This window comes from Leuciscus leuciscus, assembly GCF_965113295.1.
Source record: "Leuciscus leuciscus genome assembly, chromosome: 9".
Lineage (NCBI taxonomy): Eukaryota > Metazoa > Chordata > Actinopteri > Cypriniformes > Leuciscidae > Leuciscus > Leuciscus leuciscus.
Genome location: NC_138733.1, coordinates 37,748,106 through 37,771,214, shown reverse-complemented (window position 1 = coordinate 37,771,214; position 23,109 = coordinate 37,748,106). Strand labels below are relative to the sequence as shown.

Below are 23,109 nucleotides of genomic sequence, written 5' to 3'. Positions count from 1 at the left end.
GTCTCTAACGAACACCTCCTTTCCGTCCTCTCTTCCGAATTTTAAACGTTGAATCCTTTTGTCCAGAGCGATTTAGTTTTTGCTTGAAAGGCGAAAAACTTCCCAAATCAGGATAGCCACATTCCACGGGTTGCTTCACGCTGTTGGGCTTATGCCATTGTAAAAGAAACTCCCGGGAGTTTTGAATTCTTGCCGACTCCTGAGGTGATTCGAACAAACACAGACTCAGGTGGATCAAAGTCAATAAAACAATTACCCCCATTTTCTCCATTTAGCCTACTCCTAAGTTCTTTAGGAAGGTATAGGACAAATCTCCACGTCCAACAGTGTTGAGGAAAAAAAAAATTGTAAAAGGAAACAACAAACAAAGCTGTAGCTGCGAGTCGCCGCGTGCGCATGCGCCTTCACTTCTACTACATAGAAGTGTATGTAGCCTTCAGAGTCAGAGACCTCTAGCTCCCTCCAATTTATTTTCATCTGGTACTTTTTTACTTTTGATCATTGGCTGCACTGTTGTCAGGACTATCTTAGTAGCCGTCCGATGCAAAGGGACTGATAACTCCTGGGTTCAGACACATGGTTCAGCCCCCATCTAGAAAAGCTACAGTAATTAAATGCCGGTTGCTCTACAATTTACACTCTAATCATTAAAGATGATGCAAGAGAAAAACAGCACAACGAGCAACTGTTTTTGCATTCTGACACTGTTGCTGATGAGATGGTTTTATTTGTGTCTCACAGCAGGAGAAGCCCAAAGTGATTGACCCCCTGGACTATGAAGCTGTGATTTCAGAGCTTGAAGCTGAGTTCAGGGAAGATCCCCTTCAAGATCTCCTACTATTTCCAGACCTTGACTTCACTGTGAGTACTTTGTTCTGTACTTATTTCTGGTGTTCATTCAGTTTCACATCTCATGTGTGTATACAATGTGTGTATTACAAAATGTGTGTTTTGGACATTTTTTAAAAGTGTGTGCTCTGAAAAGGCTCTATTTTTGAGTCGTATTTTACAAAAAGACATGAAGTAGGTGTCAAATGACTGTGTGCATGACTGTCTGTGTGTGTTGACACTTCTCCCTGTACACTGCACTGAAAACAGCCAAGAAGAGGCCTGTTCAGACCACATCCTCTTTCACACACAGATCTGGGTTTACAAGGCATAAATATAAACACTGCTTGCACACATTTGCTCAATGAGCACACACAAATATATGACACCTCATATTGGCAATGGCCTATTGTGTTCATGTAAAAAGGGAGAACTCAAAAGCAGAAAGACAGCAATGCAGGCCAACAAATCTAAATCAGTAACCAAGGTAAGTAATCCAGAGAAACTGGCTATAGGGCAGCATTAGGGAAAGTACACTGAGCAAAGTGAATCTATAATATATATTAATGCTAATGGATTGCAGATGCAACATATCAAGAGTCCATGTCAGGATGCAGGTGACTAAGACCTCTACTGGTGAGTGGTGGCAGTGTTAGGAGTAGATTTTGCTGTGGATATTACAACAAATTGTATGTATTTATTTTTAAATTGATGGACGTGGTCATTATGAACTTTTGTGTGGGAAGAACTGCATAATTTTTTCACAAAATAACAACAAATAAAAATAAATAAATAAATACACCCAAAAAGTGCTGTTTTATACAAGAAGTCACAGAAAAGAGCATGATGGGACACAACAAAATTTTACACAGCTTAAAGAGAGTTCACCCAAAAATAAAAGTTCTGTCATAATTTATTCATCCTCATATTGTTCCATTCCATAAATCCTTGGTTAATCTTTGAAACAAAAATAAATATATATATATATATTGAATTAAATAATAAATATGAATCAAGCAGTTTAATCCAAGAGATATAAATGCTTTATATGATTAACAGATTTAATTTAGGCCTTTATGCCTCATATATTAAGCACAATATACTCTCACCGTCCACTTTATTAGCTACACTATGCTAGAATCTGGTTGGACCCCCTTTTGCCTTCAGAACTGCATTAATTCTTCATGGAATAGATTCAACAAGGTTCCTCAGAGATTTTTGTCCATATTGACATGGTATCATCACGCAGTTGCTGCAGATTTGTCGTCTGCACATCCATGATGAGAATCTCCCGTTCCAGCACATCCCAAAGCTGCTCTATTGGATTGAGATCTGGTGACTGTGGAGGCCATTTGAGTTTAGTGACTCACTGTCATGTTCAAGAAACTAGTTTGAGATGATTTGAGCTATCATTTGGGTGATATGCTGCGATATCCTGCTGGAAGAGGCCATATGAAAATGGTACACTGTGGTCATAAATGGATGGACATGGTCAGCAACAATACTCAGTAAGGCTGTGGCGTTTAAATTATGCTCAATTGGTTCTAAGGGCCCAAGTGTGTCCCCACATTATTACCCCAGCTAACAGATGTTTGTTATAAGAACGTTCTCCAACTATTCAGTGTTCCAAAAAATGTCCAGTTTTCTTGACGTTAGAGGAACGTGTTTTAAAAGGTGTGATGTTCCTCAAACATTCTTTCAACTTAATTTTGATTAACAATGTAACATTCCAAGAACATACAAATGTCCAGTTTCCTGAATGTTAAAGGATTAGTTCACCTCAAAATGAACATTTCCTGATAATTTACTCACCCCAATGCCATCCAAGATGTTCATGTCTTTCTTTCTTCAGTGGAAAAGAAATTAAAGTTTTTTGAGGAAAACATTTCAGGATTTTTCTCCACACAATGGACTTCAACAGTAACCAAATTGTTGAAGTCCAAATCAATGCAGTTTCAAAGGGCTTTGAAGTGCTTCAAAGGGTTCTGCACGATCCCAGCTGAGGAATAGGGTCTTATCTAGCGAAACAATCGGTCATTTTCTAAATAAAATAAAAATGTATATACTTTTTAACCACAATTGTTCGTCTTGTGCTGGTCTGCAACGCGCCAGGCATTACGTAATCACGTTGGAAAGGTCCCGCTCAATAAAAATTAAGTTGAAAGAATGTTTGAGGAACATCATACCTTTTAAAACACGTTAAAAATTTTATATGTTTTTATATGTTCCCAGAACCAACACTGAATATTTGGAGAACATTCTTACACACAGCAAAAACTCCAGTGTTAAATGAACTCTCCTGGGAGATTCCAGACTCAAGAGTGTTAAAGTGTAAAAATATGAGTGTTAAAATAACACTCAAGAGTGTTAAAGTTAATGAGCTAATTAAGTGATTCATTGAGTGATGATTGATCATTATTGAAGACACCTGATGTTAACAAGCAGAATCACCAAAGGAGAAAATCTAATATTTTAAGACACCATTATGGAGATCAGTGTTTGCTTTAGCTGTTTGGTTATGTTTTGACATTATCATAATTTGACCTGAATCACAAATCTCATTTAGAGAGTTGTTGATTCCAGCAGCCCTGTGATTCTACAGCAAATGATTTTTAACATTTTCAATATAATCCAAAATGTTTCTTAAAAGTTGTTCTGATCAAAAGACTTTGAAAATTACTTTATTTAGACACACTGAAATCAATAATCAGCCTGTGAATCTCAACAATGGTGACAATAATAAAGCATGCTGCAGTGCATTCTGGGTGCCACCAATCAAAACTCATTCATGACTCCCATCATGCATTGCGGTATGAATAAATTATGATCTGAATTGTCTTAGTAATTTCCTTTCCCTAATACACTGAATATTCTGTTTGTCACCATTGATGAGATTCATTCACTGATTCTTGATGTCTGTGTGTGCCTAAAAGAAAGATTTTGTTTTATCAGAACAACTTTTAAGAAATCCTTTAGATTATTTAGAAAATACTGGATCTTATGCTGTAGAATCACAGTGATGCTATAATCAACAATTTACATTTAAGTCAGAGATTAGACTCTAAATGAGTTCAGTGATTCAGGTCAAATTATGATTATGTCAAAACATAACCAACACCATCTGATAAACTTTTCTCTTTGTTCATCTAAGAGTTACAACTCAGATACAACAGCCAAACAAAATCTAAAGTTAATGATGTAAGGGTCAAGAGCCCAACTAAAGAAAACACTGATCACCATAACGGTGTCTAAAAAAACGTTGATTCTGCTTGTTAACATCAGGTGTCTTCAATAATGATCAATCATTACTCGATTAATCACTTGAGTCTGGAGCCATATAAACTCCCAGGAGAGTTCATTTAACACTGGAGTTTTTGCTGTGCAGTATAACCAAATGGGACACCACCAGCAGCCTGAACCATTGCTGAACCGTCTGCTTCAAGGTTGGACATGTTGTGTGTTCAGAGATGCTGTTCTGCAGACCTCGTTTGTAACGAGTGCTTATCTGAGTTACTGTTGCCTTTCTATCAGCTAAACCAGTCTGGTCATTTTCCTCTGACCTCAGGCATTAACAAGGCATTTTCTCCCACAGAACTGCTGCTCAATGGATATTTTATCTTTTTCATACCATTCTCTGTAACCATAATGTGTGTGAAAATCCCAGTAGATAAGCAGTTTCTGAAATATTCAGACCAACAACCATGCCACGTTCAAAGTCAGTTAAATCACCTTCCTTCTCTATTCTGATGCTCAGTTTGAACTTCAGCAGATCGTCTTGACCATAACTGCGTTTATTTAGTAAAAAAAAATTTATGCCCTTCCCTCGCTAACTTCCCTCCGCCTCGTTCACCCAGACGTACGTCATTGCTTATGCTGCACGAGTGGCCACTACCAGTGGAACCCTTGCAATGTGTTTACAGTAAATGGAACACCTGAGGCCTTGATCACTTAAAATCAGAAATGGAGCTGATTAATTGTTTATCATTTTTTTACTTATGAATTTGTTTACACACCATTCTATAGGCCTGTATGTATGCTTGGGCTGTTAAAAAAATGTATAAACAAATATTAAATATAAATATATTTATATATATTTATATTAAATATAAAACATGAAAACATAAACAAAAGGAAAATGATAACAATACAATAAACTATTACTGTAGAATTAAATGCGGTTAAATGTCAGAATAACTCCAATATCACACACTAGAGTTATGGGGTGGGGGTAAATTAAGCGTGACCTGCTGTCACACAATCGTGTTGCATTGTGGTCTATGTATCAGCTTGAAGTTTGCATATTGAGTAGACTCGCTCCCTTGGTCAAAGTCGAGCGTCTGTCCAAATAAACTTCCCTCGTCCACTTGACAAAGTTGAATGCTCTTCAAAATGCCAGCGGGGATTCCCCTGAGGGGAAGAGCTTCTGTGTTTACCATATGTGATGTTTTGCAGTGGTGTAGACCTAACATTCAAAAAAGTGGTTTATTATATCTGAATTTAATGTTTCTTATGCTAATAATAGTGGGTAGAAAAAAGTAACAAAGTAAATATTTCAAGATAATATTTTGTTTGTCTTTAGTACAGTGGCTATATAAGCCAATTATTTAATTTAGAAAAGTAATTCATGTTCATACTTATGATGCCTAATATTTTTCTCACACAGTATAAGTGGGTCTTTCTATATGTAAAAATATAAAGCTAAAATATAGTGGATGGGAATCACATTGCCTGTGTAGTGCTGGGGATAGTGATGTTCGATTCTTGAATGATTTTTTGTTTTTGTTTTTTTTGAGCTGGTTCTCAGGAAATAACGGTTCATTAATTGAACTGAATTGAACTTTAGTTTCGGGTTGATGACGCAAGACGCACAACTGAAGAGGAGTCTGATGCATGATACTATACAAGCCTGATCGAGGCACGTACTGGAAATATGCTTATTATTACTACTGTTATTAAATAACATGTTATTAATACCTGCAATAACCTTTCTGTTGAGAGATGTAAATACATTTTACTATAGTTTATTGTGCAAGCAGATTATATTTTAAATTAAGCAAAATCAAAGTTTATAAGACATGTTGAACATATCTGTGTTTGTGCATCACTGTCTGTAATGTGTGCTGTAGGTGTGATACTTTCAGGAATCTTATCCAAGATATAGGCTACTCAATATTTGTCAGTTGTATCCGACATAAAGGATTGGTGAATGAAACTATGACCACAAACACTATTAACTTAAGTGAATGAAAGGCAATGTAGCAATTTAGCTCAAAATAAATATGAATGATTAATCATAACTTGTAATAATTAATTATAAATATTTGGATCAGTTAATAGAATTAATTTAATGTAGTAAAATTAATATTAGAATCAATCAACCTGTTCGTCCTGTGAACATCCACTGTTCATTGTTTATTAATTCTAAGAAATGTTAATTTCTGGGGAAGGGAAATGTCTTTCTTACTGTACAGTACTACTAAGAGCCTGTAGTCAAAATCGAAATCGTAAAATAAACTTTGTTGCAAGAAGAGAATCAGAACCAAATATGTATTGTGCACAAGTTTTATTAACTAAATCACAAACATAACTAATCTAAACACACATTCACACAATCACACATACATGGGTTAAATGGTAAGTGACATAATGAAACCGGAAGCAGGAAACGGAACTATGGAAAATATCCATTTAACTATTAAAAGATCCATCAGCTTATTATTTTCAGAGCACCTACCTAATTAAATGTATACTTGCATGGTCTTTGCAGTGAAAGCATTTCGTGAAGTTCCTAAAGAAGGATTTTGATGGTTCCATGAATCTCAATCGATTTCTTCTGCTATGAATGAAGAAATGGTGATGAACTTGCATGATTTGTTTGACTCTGTTCGCATGGCTGGAATGCATATGGTGGCCTGGTGATGCCACGCGGGACAGCAACCCGAACGTAACGAGAAGGCCAAGAGAGGGAAGGGCTTGTGTAGAGGCCATTTAAAGCCTGAGAAAGGTCCCACCTCTCAGGGCTTTGCTCGACCAATAAGAAAGGTAGAATTTCCAAGCGGGAAATTTCTCTGTTGGGAGGATTTATGACTCTGTCTCAAGTGTGGTTAGACATGGGCCTTGCCGTTTGTGTCCATTTATACTCATATAGTTTTAAAGGTCCCATGACATGCTACTTTTTGTAGGCTTTAATATAGTCCTTAGTGGTCCTTAGTACTGTATCTGAAATCTCTTTCCAAAAATTCAGCCTCGGTGCAGAATTATAGCCACTACAAGCCAGTCCCAGAATGAGCTTCCTTCAGACGGGCCGTTTCGGTGTCTGTAGCTTTAAATACTAATGAGGAGGAGAAAGGCGGCGCAAGGTGGAGGGTGGGTGTGGCCTTGACCATCTTGCGCAACGGTACCATGCATGTTTGTTTATGTTGGATATATTGCAATGGCACGAAGACACGCAGTCGTTCAAGCATTTCAGTTTGACCCAGAATCTGATCCAGATGGAGAAGCAACGGATGAAGAAGTTGCAACTCAGCGGCTCCAGCAGGACGTTTCCGAATGGTTAGTTTAAAATATTATGTCTGGATACGGTACTTTATTCGGATGGTTTACAGTTATTATCATGTAGCTAACGCGAACCTACTGTTGCCTTTTCATGAGATCTGTAACGTCTGTAATTTATCTTATTACAATTACATCAAGCTCTGCGATCTTGAAATGCGGATATCGCGCGCGCCACATAACCAACAGGAAAACGGTTATCCAAATAACAAAGAAATGTACAACACTCGCGTTACAGTATGTGTAACTTGATGCTGTCTACCTTTACATTAGCGCAAGTAACTGCATAGCTGCATAGCTAATGTGACAGCCACATTCTACGTGTAAGAAGCTAGGTAACCATAAACAGTAAAGCAACACACTTATATATAATTTGTTGACTTACTTGTCCGACGTTCAGCAAGCCCAGCTCTGTATTGACCATTCGATGTTCATTTGTACATCCAATTATTGAGCAATTATTATGCTTCGCTCGCTCAAAAGCCATGATATCTCGCGTGGACAAACTAAAATCGCGCGCGCGCGTTCTACTTCCTAGCTCATTTTCTCATGGGCGAGAAATATTCTCTGGGCAGGTAACATTTCTCCTTATGACGTCATACGGAGGAGATTCAAGATCAGCCCGGTTGAGCTTCCAATTTCTCAAAGGCAGAGAAAGATAGCAAAAGCTCGATTTACACAGATTAAAATTTTTAGAAACTTGGGGACCATATACAGGCTAGGGGAACTCATATTAATGTTAAAAAACCTCAGAAAGTGGAAATTTCATGTCATGGGACCTTTAACAAACGCACACTGCATTCTATGAGAAGGCGATGCATTTAAATGAGTCATTAAATGAGGATTAATTAGATAGGAGACACAATATATGTGGGGTTACATTAACTAGTAGTTCTCTCATAAAGCATGCATGAAATAAATACAAATACAAGAGGCAGTATACAAGACATAATATTATGAAAACCAGGGAAACAGGGTGAGCACCTCAACAATACATCCATGCAAGGACAAGACTCAACCAATAACACAAGAAACACTGGGGTTTAAATGCACAGAGTAATTGGCAAACAAGACACACCTGGGGACAATCAAAGAACTAATCGGGGAAACAGTGGAAATAAACAAGGGTAACTATAGAAACTAACAAGGTACAAAGCAAACATGTACTGAACCCCAGAAGAGATCAAAGAATCAATAGGAACAGAAAACACTTTAAATTAAAAGTACTTAAACACAAGGCAGAAATCATGACAGCCTGCATGAGGATTATTATATTTTGTAGGTCCTTCAAGCGGTTTAAAAGGACAGCGTGCTCTGTCTCTTTCTCATGCTACATAAAAGGAAAGTAAAAAAATGGATGGAAAACATGTCTGTTAGGGGAAATTAAATAACCAGTCATTTTTCATCATATACATTTTTATATAAAAGCAAAGAATTATTACATTTATTTGCAAAAGCACATGAGTGTGATTCACACAATAGCTGCCTTTGTGGCTGACCCACTATGGGAAGTCATAACTGTCCATCTTACATTTACATTTATTAATTAAGCAGAAACTTTAATTCAAAATAAAGCAGACACTTTAGTGGAAAATAGAACTTATTCTTAATTGACTTGCCTGATTAAATAATGGTTAATAAATAATAATAAAAAATGTTATTCTAACAAATGGGGAGACAATGAGCGATTCATTCTAAGGAGGCATACACAAGAAGTTTTACAAAGTTTCAAACATTGTCCAGAATAGTACAAGCTAGAACAAAGAGGGATGCAAGAAATAGTGAAAGCTTAGATTATGAAGCCATTCAGGCAAGCATCAGTAGCCAGTGCAGGAAGACAAACAGAGGTGTGACGTGGGCTCTATTGGTCTCGATGAAAACCATCCAAGCCTCTACATTCTGGAGCATTTGTTGTGGTACATGTTGGAAGTCCAGCCAGAAGAGCATTGGAATAGTCCAGCATTGAAATGGAATGGTCCTGGATGAGTTGTGTAGCTTGCTCAGTTAGGAAGGGCCCAGTTTAGCTGATTTTGTGCAACATAAACCTCCCACATTGCCACATAAACATTTTGATGTCCCAGATCCGGCCCACATCTGGCACATGTGGAAAGATGATCTGGCCCACATGCAGCATGGAATGACGGCCCTTGGGTGGCTAACTCCTGTTTGCCAGATCTGGGCCACAAGCAGGCCATAGCAATGCCACATGTCAGCCAAGAGCAAAGAAATAAACCAGAACTGGACCTTATCTGAGCCACAAAATCTGTGTATATTAAATATGGAGTTATCTCAGCCTTAATAAGCCTGTTAACAAGCAGAATCACTGAAGGAAAGAAGAGAACAGAAAAGAGACGAGCAGAAACACAAGAACTACAACTGACTTCAGACACAGTCTAAGATGAAATCAACTGAAGAGAAAAGAAGACATTAAATCTGTGAAGATCTCAGCAGAGGAGGATTAAACAACTCCACAAACAGCATTACCAGCTTCACTTATTACTAACCAGACTGACTTTTTATTTGTCAGATGTCTACACAAGGTTTTATTGAGAATTAACAGTGGTTTAACTCTAATGTGTTTCATTCAAAGTCACCATAACAGTGATTAGTGTTTCCATTAGTTGGGCTCTTAACTCGTATTATATCTTTTCTCTTTTTTTGGCCGCTGTCCTTTGCAAATAAATTGTTTTTGTTACATGTATGGATTAAATTATGATTAATTGGACATGCTCTTCTTGTGTGTTGTGCATGCTCAGCAAGCCATTGTTTCAGTGGCTTTCAAAAAGTGGTGAGAATATGTCATATCTGTCGCACACGCAAATTAATTACATTCAAAATGGGCTTTCCATATAGTTTAAGCAAACTTTCTGATTTTATCTGAATACAGATACAATTAATTTTAACATTGCAACATATATTGGCATTGTTGTACACCTCTATATATGTTTTATCATCTATGCATTTTAATTCTTATTTTTATTTTTATGGTTGAGCTTATCTCTATATTATATCTCTGTAACATTAAACTCTCACATGTCTGATTTCTAAATATTGGTTATGTGTATAGTCAGATTGACTCATGAGCAGCAGCCTTTTTATTTTGGATATGTAATTTATGCACCCAATTGCCAAAATGGGTTATTTTATTTATACTGCCAGGTGCAGTAAAAGGGATGTCCCCTCTAAATGTAAAACATGGCCATATGAATGCACACAAAAAAAAGATTCTGGCTGTATGTTCAAAAATATTTTATTTCCCCCTGTATTTCTTTAATTTTATTATTACTGTGATATGAATCAGTGGATTTCTATTATTGCATATAGCTAACAAAAAAACAAAAAAAAACATGTGGTCTATGTATAGGGCCGTTTGTAATCTGCAAAATATCCTTTTATATTATTATTATATTATTGTTGTTGTTGAGAACTTTAACTACACAAATTTCAGCATTCCTCCCCAGCCTTGGTTTTCAGACTGTCATATATTCCCCATGTCTTGTCTGGACTTTTGTTGTATTTCCTGTCCTAGTGCAATGTTGTAGTTCATTGTAGTTTTTCATGTTGATTATTCTCCCCGGGTGTGTCTCGTTTCCTTGTTACATTGTTAAGCGTGTTTGCCCCTGTGCATAGCCCTTGTGTTTTACTTGTTAATTTGTCAGTTGTTGTATATGTAATGGTTTCTATTGGTTTTGTACCTTGAGTTCTTTGTTATCTGTTCACTATGTTACATGCCTCAACAATGGCATTGAATTTATTTGGCATATAGTACAGTCCAACTTCATAAGACTGAATTCCTCTAGAGGTGAGTGTAGTGTTGTTAATAAACTCTTTCAAACTCCAAATTCCTTTCCATTAATCCATTGTTTATTAATCTGGTCAAACAAATTGAGGACTTCAGTTGCACAGGAGCAATATGTAATTCTGAGACATGATATCACATCACAAGTGATTAAAAACTAATATAGTCAACAAAATGCATGTACATTACTTTTAAACTTGGAATTGTAAGACTGGAGAAATTAGAAAATGCCGGGGCCGTCTGTTTGAGGAACGACTACTCCCCGAGAAGACAGAAGGACGTTTCTGGAAAATAAACATTTGAACTGTCTCTTCCGAAATTAACATCCCCGTCCTAGATGCAAGTCTCCCCTCAGAATCGTCTTAATCTAAATCTCTTTCCCTTGACCCCCTCTTCCCCCATCCCTTCTCTCTCTCATGCTGAGATCAACAAAATTCACCCAAAAATCTATATGGTTTAATGTGAACAATTATTATACAACACTATACATGTTTAGTATAATTTGAAATGTCTCAGTGCAACTGGTACAATGGTCTCGTCTCCACAGAAGTAAACCAAAAGGTAATATAGTTTTTAAGCGTTTAGAGATATCTTGCTTACAGAGGAGGGTGGGTCTTTCATGCAAACGACACCCTTTCCTCAAAAGATGTAAACTCTGGAGACCATCCCTGCGTCTCAATGTCCATACTATCCATCCTAAACAGTATGTGAGATTAAAGTAAGTGTGTCCCAAAGCATAGTATGTTGAAAAAAGTATGCCAGAAGTCCCCGGATGGTCTAGTATTTACAGTGGATTTTCAAAGTGTGGATCTGTGCACACTCTAAAGGATAATATTGCCCACAACCCACTGCGCTTTGGAGGAGGAACTACAAACACGAGTAAAAAGTGTTAAAAAACTACAAAATCTGACAGTGAGAGGTTTAGATAAAGGTTTGAGTGACTAATCAAAGTTTAACCTGATTAAAAAAAAAGAGTGCACATATGAGTATTGCTCTAGTAGGCCTAAGTAAGGAGGAGCCTATGATTGAATATGAAAATAAAGCAAAATAACTCTTGAAATGAATCATACATTTGATTTCGTTGATGATTTCAAATAATCTCTATCTGTTTTATTCCAGGTGTCCACTCTTCCTGTAGAGAGGAGAACCGTGAAGTCCACTGTGCCAGAGGGAGCTGACAAACATGCTGAATGTCTGCTGGTCAGACAGGTAAGCGTGCGTGCGTAATCCCAAATAAAAGAGTAGTTCAGAAATACAGATGGAGACAGGAGGGTAACCGTGTAAAGTCTACATTTTAAAAACTCTAAACATCACACACTGTAAAAAAAAAAAAAATCCATCCCCAAGTCAAAAATTTCTAGTGACTGATCACATCTAAATTTTTCAATTAGTCTGACGTATTATTTCTCATTGAGCCAATGTTAACAGATAATTGCAACAAGAATTGCACTTGGGCCAATTTAAAAATTTAGATGTGACCAGTCACTAGAAAATTTTGACTTGGAGAGGTTAGACATTTTTTACAGTGCACTTGTAACACTGCTAATCACTCTAATTTCCTGTTTTCATTACAGTTATACATATTTTCTTTCCACATAATCGCTGTTTCAAAACACAATATCATTGTTATATGTAATGAGAACATGTGGTTTAATCACAGAAATACAACACCAAGATCTTTTAGTTTAGTGCTTTTTAACAATCATTTAATTCTGTAGCAAATAAAGCAAGAGACATGTTTCAAGTCACCATTGTTTCTGAATTAAAGAGTTACAGTAAAAATGTAAAGATGTATTTAATGTATTTTAAAAAATATGTATTTAATGTAAAATCCATTATGGTTGCAATAATATCTGTCCAGTGTTATCAAAGGGTGTGATGAAGATATGACATGTTACGAACCCCTAATCAAACACTCGTTAAAAGGGGTAAGCAACGTGCTTCATCCCGTTTCACTCTCCTCTTATATACTCAAGCAGGAGAACCATTAGAGCAATGGGGCACAGGTTCGCAGGGGTGGAGCGGTTTTCTTTTTTTTCTTTTTTTTCTGCTGATCTCCAGTAGCCTTCCTGTAGTGCCCACGCACCCTGCACTTTGAGAAACAGTGATATAGACTATAACAGGAGAAGAGCTACTGTAGAACCCACGTAAACATCAAAATGTTGCAACGCCAGCAAAATAGTGAAGAAATACCATCAGCACCCTCCTGTAGCAGGACAGCTCCATTCTCCAATCGCACTGGTATGCATGCACCTCAAGCCACATCCAGGGCAGACAGGACGGGCGCACTACAGACGAGAGATTTTGCAGACAAAAATGCATGTTGGCATTTGCATTTCTTAAGATTTAACGTTAGGGATGCAGCAGCTAAATGGCAAAACACCAAGTTTAAGGTTGAAATATGTTCAGCCCATGTAGATGAATAAATTACTATGTCATCCAAGTAAATACTGAAATTAGGAACCTCACCTAGAACCATCAGGCACGGTGACAGAATTAACTTTTCTAAAAGCAGTACAAAAGTGAAAGGACCCATTGGCCTTTGGTACCAAAACCATTTTGCAATAGATACTTCACTTCACTTCACTTCACTTCACTTCACTTCACTTCACTTCACTTCACTTCACTTCACTTCACTTCACTTCACTTCACATTTCTTCTCTCTTACCTGCGGGGCAACGATAGGCATGTTGCTTTATTGCTAATGCACCACCGACCTTGATGTTGTGGTGGCAAACAAAATGATATCACTGAATAAGAGACAAACATTTCCAATAGTCTTTGATGAGGTGTATTTTCTTGCAAGAAAAGGCCAGCAGTCGTACAGTCACACAGAGTGGCTGCAGAGTGTGATAGTGAAGGGAGGGCATCCTTCCTCCTTTATAGTCTTGACTCCCAGAAAGTTATCTTTCAAGGCCAATGATGGTATTTTCAACCATATGTGGAACATTCTTAGACGTGTTCATCATATTTTATCCTTGAGTGGAGGCCCTCCTGTCACCAATACAATACAATACTATTCTATATTAGAATAAGGTTTGTGTGTGCTCCTTTACTGTCATATGATGGTCATGCTTCCAAAATTTCATGCTGGATGACAGAAGTACCTGGATACACGTCATTAAATAGATTTGGAAAACTGTCCACCTGCTTAGTTACATCTTGTTGCTGTTCGCTCGGTAGATAAAACAGTTGAGAAGAAAGCATTGACAAAACTTCTGAGTTTTTCAACCAACCCCCATTTTCCATGGATACTACAGAGTGGGGGAGAAGGAAGGAGGCAGATGTTTTTTGGCCTCTGCAACCCGAGAATGCTTAGCATGTTTATTCTGGATTATTTCCCTCAAATCCTGTTTCTTTTCCTCGAATTTCATCTTTTCTGCACTATACTCCTCCTCAGAGGAGGGGCACAATAAGACAGTTGATGTCTGCCAGGTTCACCAGAGATGCCTCTTCGTAGCCACCATCGATCAGCCGATCGCGTCAGCAGGGAACACGAATTCCCGTTCACTTACCTGAAGTCCTGTTGTTTCCATTGTCATTGTCATTGTCATCGTCGTCATCCCTGCTAAAGACTTTCATCCAACCAAGTCAGCTAAGTCATCATCACATCAGTATTCCAGTTCATCGATCATCTCACCTTGCATTGCTCTACCTACACTTTAAATAAAAATCCTCTTTGTTCACTTTACCCTTGTCTGCCGTCGTCTGAGTGTGACAGTGAGAGCTGGATAATAATCACATAAAGATTATGTCCGGATAAACATCGCTCGTCCAACCTGCCACAAGCAATCTCACATCTCTCGTGCCTCCAAGGCAGATCCAGTCTGTCTGTGACATAGGACATAACCTCTAGTAACTCATCATACACATGCTCCTCTCCCAAGCAAATAAAGCACAGATAAAACTAGTGAATGCATGAATGTCCATGCAACCAAAGCATTCATGCATGTTTGAGCTTCGGTTTGCCATTGAAAATTGTCAAATTGTAAATCTTTTTTATTTATTTATTTAATTTTTTTAAGTTTAACCTAAATCTTTTTTTACCTCAAACATCTTTGAATTGTTGGTGGTCATTCACTTAATTCAGAAAATTACACATTTAACATTCAAATAAAAAGCACATTAAAGCACAGATCGTGTAAATCATCTGGTGTCATATAATGCTGGCATGTATGTACACACTTCCTGAAACTTTTCGCTGCCATAACTGCCTTTGACATGTTCCAAACAAACGCTCTTGAAGAGAAGGAAGAGAATCACTTGTACTACAGATGGCCTTTTATACTCAGGTTGCACGGTTAGTTACGTCACAGGCCGTCTCCAGTCGATGTATTGACATGTGCTTCAGACACTGGTCACGCTTGAGGCGTTCCCCATTGCGTCCTAGGAAGCAGTACACGTTCCCATTCGAAAGGGAAATAAAAATTTATTTTCTCACCCTTATGTTGTTTGAAAACCAATCAGACTTGCATGAATCTTTAGAAGAACAAAACTTGTGACTAGTGAATGAATGAATGTCCATGCAACCAAAACATTCATGCATGTTTCAGCTTCGGTTTGCCATTGAAAATTGTCAAATTGTAAATCTTTTTTGTTTCTTTTTTTTAAAGCTTTTTTCGCTTTTTTTAAAGCTAAAACCTAAAGCTTTTTTACCTCAAACATCTTTGATATGTTGGTGGTCATTCACTTAAGTCAGAAAATTACACATTTAACATTCTGTAGGGCTTTTTGAATTGAAGGCAAAAAATTGAACTGAATGACTGAGTGAATGCTTTTTTGTCATTTAGCTCTTACAGTAGGAACCTCTGTCTTTATATAACTGTATTTTTTTTCCTATAGGCTTGTCAATACTTCAACTCCCAGCTGCATGTGATCCAGTATAAATATGAAGAGTATGCAGGGGACTACCGCATGCTGCCCAGGTACAGCTCATTACTGCTCCACCAAACCTTCCAACAGCATCGGTTTCTTGCCATCAAACCATTTGTCTTGAAATTATAGAGGCATATTTTTACCACAGTAGAGTAAGAAATATTATTTCATAATAATGAGAATTATTATTTCATTATAACAGTCATAAAAATGAGAAACTTTGTTTACACTTTATGGTAAGGTGACGTCTTTGTCTTTATTATGTGCTTGTTTTCATCTGGAAAATGTAATGTTTGTCACATCTGCAGTTTGTCTCGTAGACAATTCCTATCAGATGTTAAAATTGACATATAGAAAATGATTTCGATTTTGAATGTATGTAAGCTGCTTTTAAAAGATGTTTATAAATGTTTGGACACAACAGATGCTTTAGATGAGGCACTTTAACAGACACCTTTGGCAGATAAAGATTTTTCAAATATTAATAATATTTTAAAACAAAACTATATCCAGGTTATGCCAACTCTCACGGATTAAGTGCGAGACTCACGCAACTGACACTGTTCCCACACATCCATTTTCTCATGCAGTTCAAAAAACAAACAATGCACAAGACAGAGTAGGTTACTTTTTATATGAAACAAAGTCTCAGCTTTCAAATTCTGTCCATTTTATTACCAAATTCAAACGATAAATACCATTTTGGTGCTCTTAAATATGGCATGACAGATCGCTGTAGCATCTCAGTTCAAGCGGCACGAGAACCGAACTGTGTTCCTCTTTATTACTAGTTATAAGACCAAATAAGCATGAATGAACATCAGACGGTATGTGAAAGATACAGTACAGCTTACTGAAATGTCTCACGTCTCATGTAATCGTTCAATGAAAAAGACGTGAATAATACAACTTGTGAACAATATGTCATGTAAAGCCATTCAATGACCATATATAGGATGTTAGTTAGTAAGAAAAAATAACTTCAGAGAAGAACATTTGGCTAACACCAGCATATTAACAACAGCATATTGAAAACACCACATAGACATATAAACAACATTAAAAGCCTGATTTTCACCACAGGGGGACTTTAAAAGAATGCATCCTCGCTGCAATCAGTTTCACAGTTCTTGTTCTTATGGGATTTGAATAGTTTCCTTCTGTTTTCCACATATACTCCTGTCATTTAAGCCTCACAAACAGGAACAGGTTAGTTTCAGGCGCAGTGTTTTTCAGTTTCAGTTCCTGCTCATCACAGTCACCTCAGTTTTAAAAGAACGTGCTCCTCAAAGTTCCCTCTCCTCTCTTCCATTCGTTTTCTACCATTTCCCCCACATATTCCTGTCACGAGTGCAGTGAACACGGACAGGCGAAGACTTACTCGAACTCAAACTCCTATAATCACTGTGAAACACCTGTTCAGCGCCATTGTGCTATTGCTTCAAAATTGCTACTACACTAAGAATAATGACAGAAATCAACACATGAAGTCTAGAACTAGAGGAGAGAGGCTCATTAAACTGAAGCTGGAATCATCATGAAGCAGTTGTATGCAAAAAGACTCATCAAAAAGTCTCAAGAGCAAAGATCCAATAAGTAACTTTCGGGGCAGAGGGAAACACAGCCCGGGGAGCAGGCGATATCAGCAACCGGGAGGCTAAGTGGAAAGCTGGAAGAACCGGCAAGGGACAGAAAGATCCATTATCAGACTCAGAGCAGGCGAGGAATATCCGAGGGAACCGTTAGCTTGAGATGGGGAGATGAAACAGACGGACAGATAAAATCTATCGGCGAAGAGAATTGGCCTTAGTTGTTTCATTAGCTTGGACCAGGCATTGCCCAGTGGTGATTTGTGAATTGGCAGATCCTTTGTGATGTCCTATGGAAGTCTGTAGCTCTGTTCACAATGCCAGCGAAACATAAATCCCATCCATTTTCAATGGAGAGATGGTGACTTTCAGGAGAATCGAGAGACAGCGACAGGATATAGGCAACTTAAGAAAGTTAAGAAATGTTTCACTTTATGCAAATAGAGAGACTTTAAGGAGAAACATACCAATAGGAGTGCAGACTGTGTCAGTGGAGCTCACACGTCACCGTCTCGAGTGCAGACAGGACAGAGGATTTCTGGAGCCATTTCACTGTCCTATGATTTATCTGGAACCACATATGGATATAATAAATGAATGATGTGTGGAAAAGAAACTGACTGCAGTCTTAGTGAGTTTGATTCTTACGCTGATAGTTCTAGTTGGTTATATGATGCAATGAGCAGTTTTAGCAATACAGTTCATATTTAAAACAGTTTCCTCTGCATAGTGTTCATTATTAGGGACAGGAAAACTGATTGTTTGCCAAATTTGAATTTTGAATTTTTGGCAGCATGAGTGAGTTTAAATTGTTTATTGACTTTTTATCTGGTCTAATATCTAGTTTATATAACAATATTTTCCAACAGCAGAATTTAAATTTTTAGCAAAAAGAAAACTTATTCCTACTCAAATTAGAATATCTTAGTTTTACCAGCAGTATATATCAACTGTGATCGGATTTTCTACAATATGTGCAGACTTGCTGTCTACCAATAACATTAGAGTAACAACACTAGGAGCGAGAAACTGGCGACATGCAGCGCTAAAGTTGCTGGCCAGACAGTGATGTCGGTCAAAAGAAAGATGTGTGTGTTTGTGCTGCATGAACCGCCACACTGTCTCTACCACCCAGGACAGACACAAAGGGCTCTGGTTTACAAGAGCACTCAGACAGGCAGCAGAAAGGACACCTGTATGTGGGGTCCTGGCAGAATAAAGCTCACTGAAACGGGTGATAAACACCACTTGATGTGGAAAACACTATCTCTTTGAGGAGAGGAGGATTTATTGGTGCACTAATGCTTGATGTTTTTGTGTGCGTGTGCGTGTGCGTGTGTGTGTGTGTGTGTGTGTGTGTGTGTGTGTGTGTGTGTGTGTGTGTGTGTGTGTGTGTGTGTGTGTGTGTGTGTACTTGTAGAGCTATCTTTGTGAGGACCAGTTTGAGTTTTAGACCATTGGAGTGAGGACAAAGAGAGTAAAGTGAGGACATTTTGGCCGGTCCTCACTTTCTGAGAGCCCTTTAAAGGCCTGTTTGAGGGTCAAGACTTGGTTTTTGGCATAAGGTTATGATGAGGTTAAGGGTAGGCTTAGGGTAAGGGTTCGGGTTAGGCACTTAGTTGTGATGGGAAAGGTTAGGGTAAGCGGCTAGAGATTGCATTGTGTCAATGAATGTCCTCATAAAGATAGATGTACAAGTGTGTGTGAAAACTCAACATCAGAAGGTTACAATATATATATATAATTAATTGTTGTCTTTGCTGTTAATAATATATAAATGAACATTATTAATTAAACGTAATCAGCAGCACCACAAATCCAAAACCAAACTGCTGGTGGAAGTGAAGACTGTCTCTCTCCTTCTCTTCTTGTCCTGATCATGGTGGATGACAGTGGTTCTGTTCTCTCTGTATAGGAAGCTGTATAAAGCAGAGAAGTTGCCCTCCCACTCTTTTGAGATTGACCATGAAGATGTGGACAAAGATGAGGTCAGTATGGTGAATCAAGAAGGCCTTGCCAAACTCACACCAGTAATATGTTTGGACACCCTTGACTGAATGTTTGTTTCACGTCCTGGTACTTAATTTTAGTGTGTTACTTTCAATACAAGTGTGGTTATTTTATTTTATTTTATTGGCTTGTATATTGTAAATTCAGTATCATTAAAATTCTTGAATTAAATTAAAAAGGCAAATTTTAATACAATTATATAATAATAAAAAAGCTTTAATTTTAATTTCGTTTTTTGGATAAGTTTTGGATAAGTGCATCCAGAATTTTTGGTTTCGGTCCAGAATTTTCATATCAGTGCATCCCGACTCAATGGCCTCCATAGTCACGAGATCTCAATCCAATAGAAATGTCTGAATGGCAGGCAGAGATACGAACTGAGACGGTGGGGTCACGACTAGTAAAGTTGTGTGTCAGAGACGTTTATGACTGTGCCCACTGGGGTTGTGTATATGGTTAAAATGAAAGGAGCAGAATAGTAGTTTCCTGATGATTCCTGATTCTTGTCTTTATATGAGATGTTTAAACACTTTTTTGTAGGACACAACCTCTTTGTCATCATCTAAAGGAGGAGGAGGAGGTGCAGGCAGTGGAGGTGTAGGAGGGATCGGCGTGTTTAAGTCTGGCTGGCTCTATAAAGGGAACTTTAACAGCACTGTCAACAACAGTATAACTGTTCGGGTAAGAGAGTGTTTTTTCGTTACAAATTCTATATTATCACTAAAACTATTTGTGTGTAAAACGTTGCTGATTGCCTGCTACTTGCTTGTTGTTTGTGCTTTTACAGTCCTTCAAGCGAAGATATTTCCAGTTGACTCAGCTAACTGACAACTCTTATATCATGAACTTCTATAAAGATGAGAAAATATCAAAGGAACCTAAAGGCTGTATTTTTCTGGACTCGTGCACCGGGGTGGTTCAGGTTGGTACAAATACAGTTTAGTAAAGTAGTTTAGTGAACAACGAGGTGACTAATGACTAATATTTATTGTGATGTCTGGGTCCATTTGGGGTTCATACAGAATAACCGCCTAAGGAAACACGCCTTTGAGTTGAAAATGAATGAAGTGACATATTTTGTCCTGGCTGCCGAGAACGAGCAGGACATGGATGACTGGATCAACACTTTAACACGCATCCTGCAGATCAGTCCTCCAGAGGGCCCGGGCCCGGTTCTGGACCGCAAGAGTATGGACCTGAGCGACAGTAAGCACGGTAGGTGTTTAGAAATCATCAAATACTAGAAAGAGTCAATCATATCGCTCTATTGTCCTCATATACACAAGTGCAACAGTTAGTGAAAGAGCTTTTGTGCTGTTCCAATCATGACAGTGACGGGACAATATACAGATGTCAGATCGAATCTATTGTACAAAAATTCCCCTGCAAAAGATTGAAAACTTCCTAAGGGAAGATTTTGGAAAATATTAGAAAAAAATATTTTGTGATGGCCTTGCATTGATATGATACTATGGAAGCTTGTTTCCGCCACTGAAAAAAATAAATAAAAAAAATTGCGACTTTTTATCTCACAATTCAGACTTTTTTTTAGTCCGAATTGTGAGATATAAAGTCGCAATTCTGAGAAATAAAGTCGCAATTGCGAGATATAAAGTCAGAATTCTGAGAAAAAAAGTCAGAATTGCGTGATATAAAGTCAGAATTGTGAGATATAAAGTCGCAATTGCGTGTTATAAAGTTAGAATTGCGAGATATAAAGTCACAATTCTGACTTTTTTACTCGCAATTGCGACTTTATATCACGCAATTCTGACTTTATATCTCGCAATTGGGAGATATAAAGTCAGAATTGCATGATATAAAGTCGCAATTGCGTGTTATAAAGTCAGAATTGTGAGATTATAAAGTCCAATTCTAAGGGGGAAAAAAGACGGAGTTTTTTTTTTTTTTTTTACCTCAGAATAGTTTATATCTCACAATTCTGACTTTATAACACGCAATTCTGACTTTATAACACGCAATTCTGACTTTATATCTCCCAATTGCGAGATATAAAGTCAGAATTGCGTGATATAAAGTCGCAATTGCGAGTAAAAAAGTCAGAATTCTGACTTTATATCTCGCAATTCTGACTTTATAACACGCAATTGCGACTTTATTTCACGCAATTCTGACTTTATAACACACAATTCTGACTTTATATCTCGCAATTCTGACTTTATAACACGCAATTTTGACTTTATATCTTGCAATTATGTTTTATAAAGTCAGAATTGCGTGATATAAAGTCGCAATTGCGAGAAAAAAAGTCCGAATTCTGACTTTATATCTCGCAATTCTGACTTTATATCACGCAATTCTGACTTTTTTTCTCAGAATTCTGACTTTATATCTTGCAATTGCGACTTTATTTCTCAGAATTGCGACTTTATATCTCGCAATTCTGAGAAAAAAAGTCAGAATTGTGAGATAAAAAGTCGCAATTTATTTTTTTTATTTTTTTTTCTGTGGCGGAAACAAGCTTCCATATGATACAGCACAATCTATGAAAACATAAAACAATTTTTTATAAAAATAAATAAATTAAATTAAATTCAGAACATAAGAACCTTGATGAAAACAACATTCATTCATTCATTCATTCATTCATTCATTCATTCATTCATTCATTCATTCAGAACCAAATGAACAAGACCCAGCACTCAAATTACAAATTACATGGAGAAAAGCAGCAAGTGGTCATTTGAAACTCCCTTTCTCATATCCTTCTGAGGTCCTGCATATCTCATACTTCATGGAAACAAAGGCCATTATAAAAACTATTTATCTGCTTATCACACAATTTGTCTGAGACAGGGAGTAAAACTCATTTTAGTGTAATTCTAAACATGTTTACTCCTCTTTTTGCTGTTAAATCTTCACTGATTTTTTATAAAGTGAACTTTTATATGGTTAGTTAAATTTCAAGATGAATACTTACCAGACTAAAGCTATTTAGGTTTACTTGATTATTCATACATTTATTTTAATTTTTTTGAAAAATCATGTTAAAATGTTACTCACAAACATCAGGCTTTTGGGGAATTATATCTCTCAGACATTATTGATTTGCATTGCATCATATGTTTTGCCCCCCACAATAAAAACTACAGAGCTTTGATCATAAAACTAAGCATTTAAATGTCATCTTACTAATATATATTATTGGCAGATATATTTCATAAATTTGCTCAGTTTGGGCCTCTGAATAAACTGTTTTCTTCCTCCTCAAGTATGAGCTCCATATTCTCACTATATTATACTAAATAAGCCATAAAAGCCTAATATAAAAATGTATACCCAACAAAATGTTTATTTAATTTGTATACATTTTTTTTCCAATTCTCACTATTAACCTGTTTGCTTATTAGCAAGCATATTACTGAGATATTGGCTGTTTATTAATACTAATAAAGCAAATTTTTTGCCTTATTCTGCATGACTATATGCTAAATC

At 37.1% G+C, this 23,109-nt stretch overlaps 2 protein-coding genes across 8 annotated transcripts in view; both read left to right on the top strand.

Moving 5' to 3' along the window:
- The window catches only part of dock10 (dedicator of cytokinesis 10), a 138,000-nt gene that overhangs the window by 60,400 nt on the left and 54,491 nt on the right, over nt 1–23,109 (top strand). For all 7 annotated transcript variants that reach the window (XM_082180605.1, XM_082180607.1, XM_082180608.1 and 4 more), the window contains exons 2-8: nt 742–861; nt 12,299–12,388; nt 16,022–16,104; nt 19,559–19,631; nt 20,194–20,334; nt 20,441–20,575; nt 20,676–20,868. In XM_082180605.1, coding sequence (XP_082036731.1) covers nt 742–861; nt 12,299–12,388; nt 16,022–16,104; nt 19,559–19,631; nt 20,194–20,334; nt 20,441–20,575; nt 20,676–20,868 — 835 coding nt within the window. The remainder of the gene's footprint in view (nt 1–741; nt 862–12,298; nt 12,389–16,021; nt 16,105–19,558; nt 19,632–20,193; nt 20,335–20,440; nt 20,576–20,675; nt 20,869–23,109) is intronic.
- LOC309506724 (uncharacterized protein) overlaps nt 1–23,109 on the top strand; it is a 105,947-nt gene that overhangs the window by 65,151 nt on the left and 17,687 nt on the right. The window lies entirely within an intron of this gene.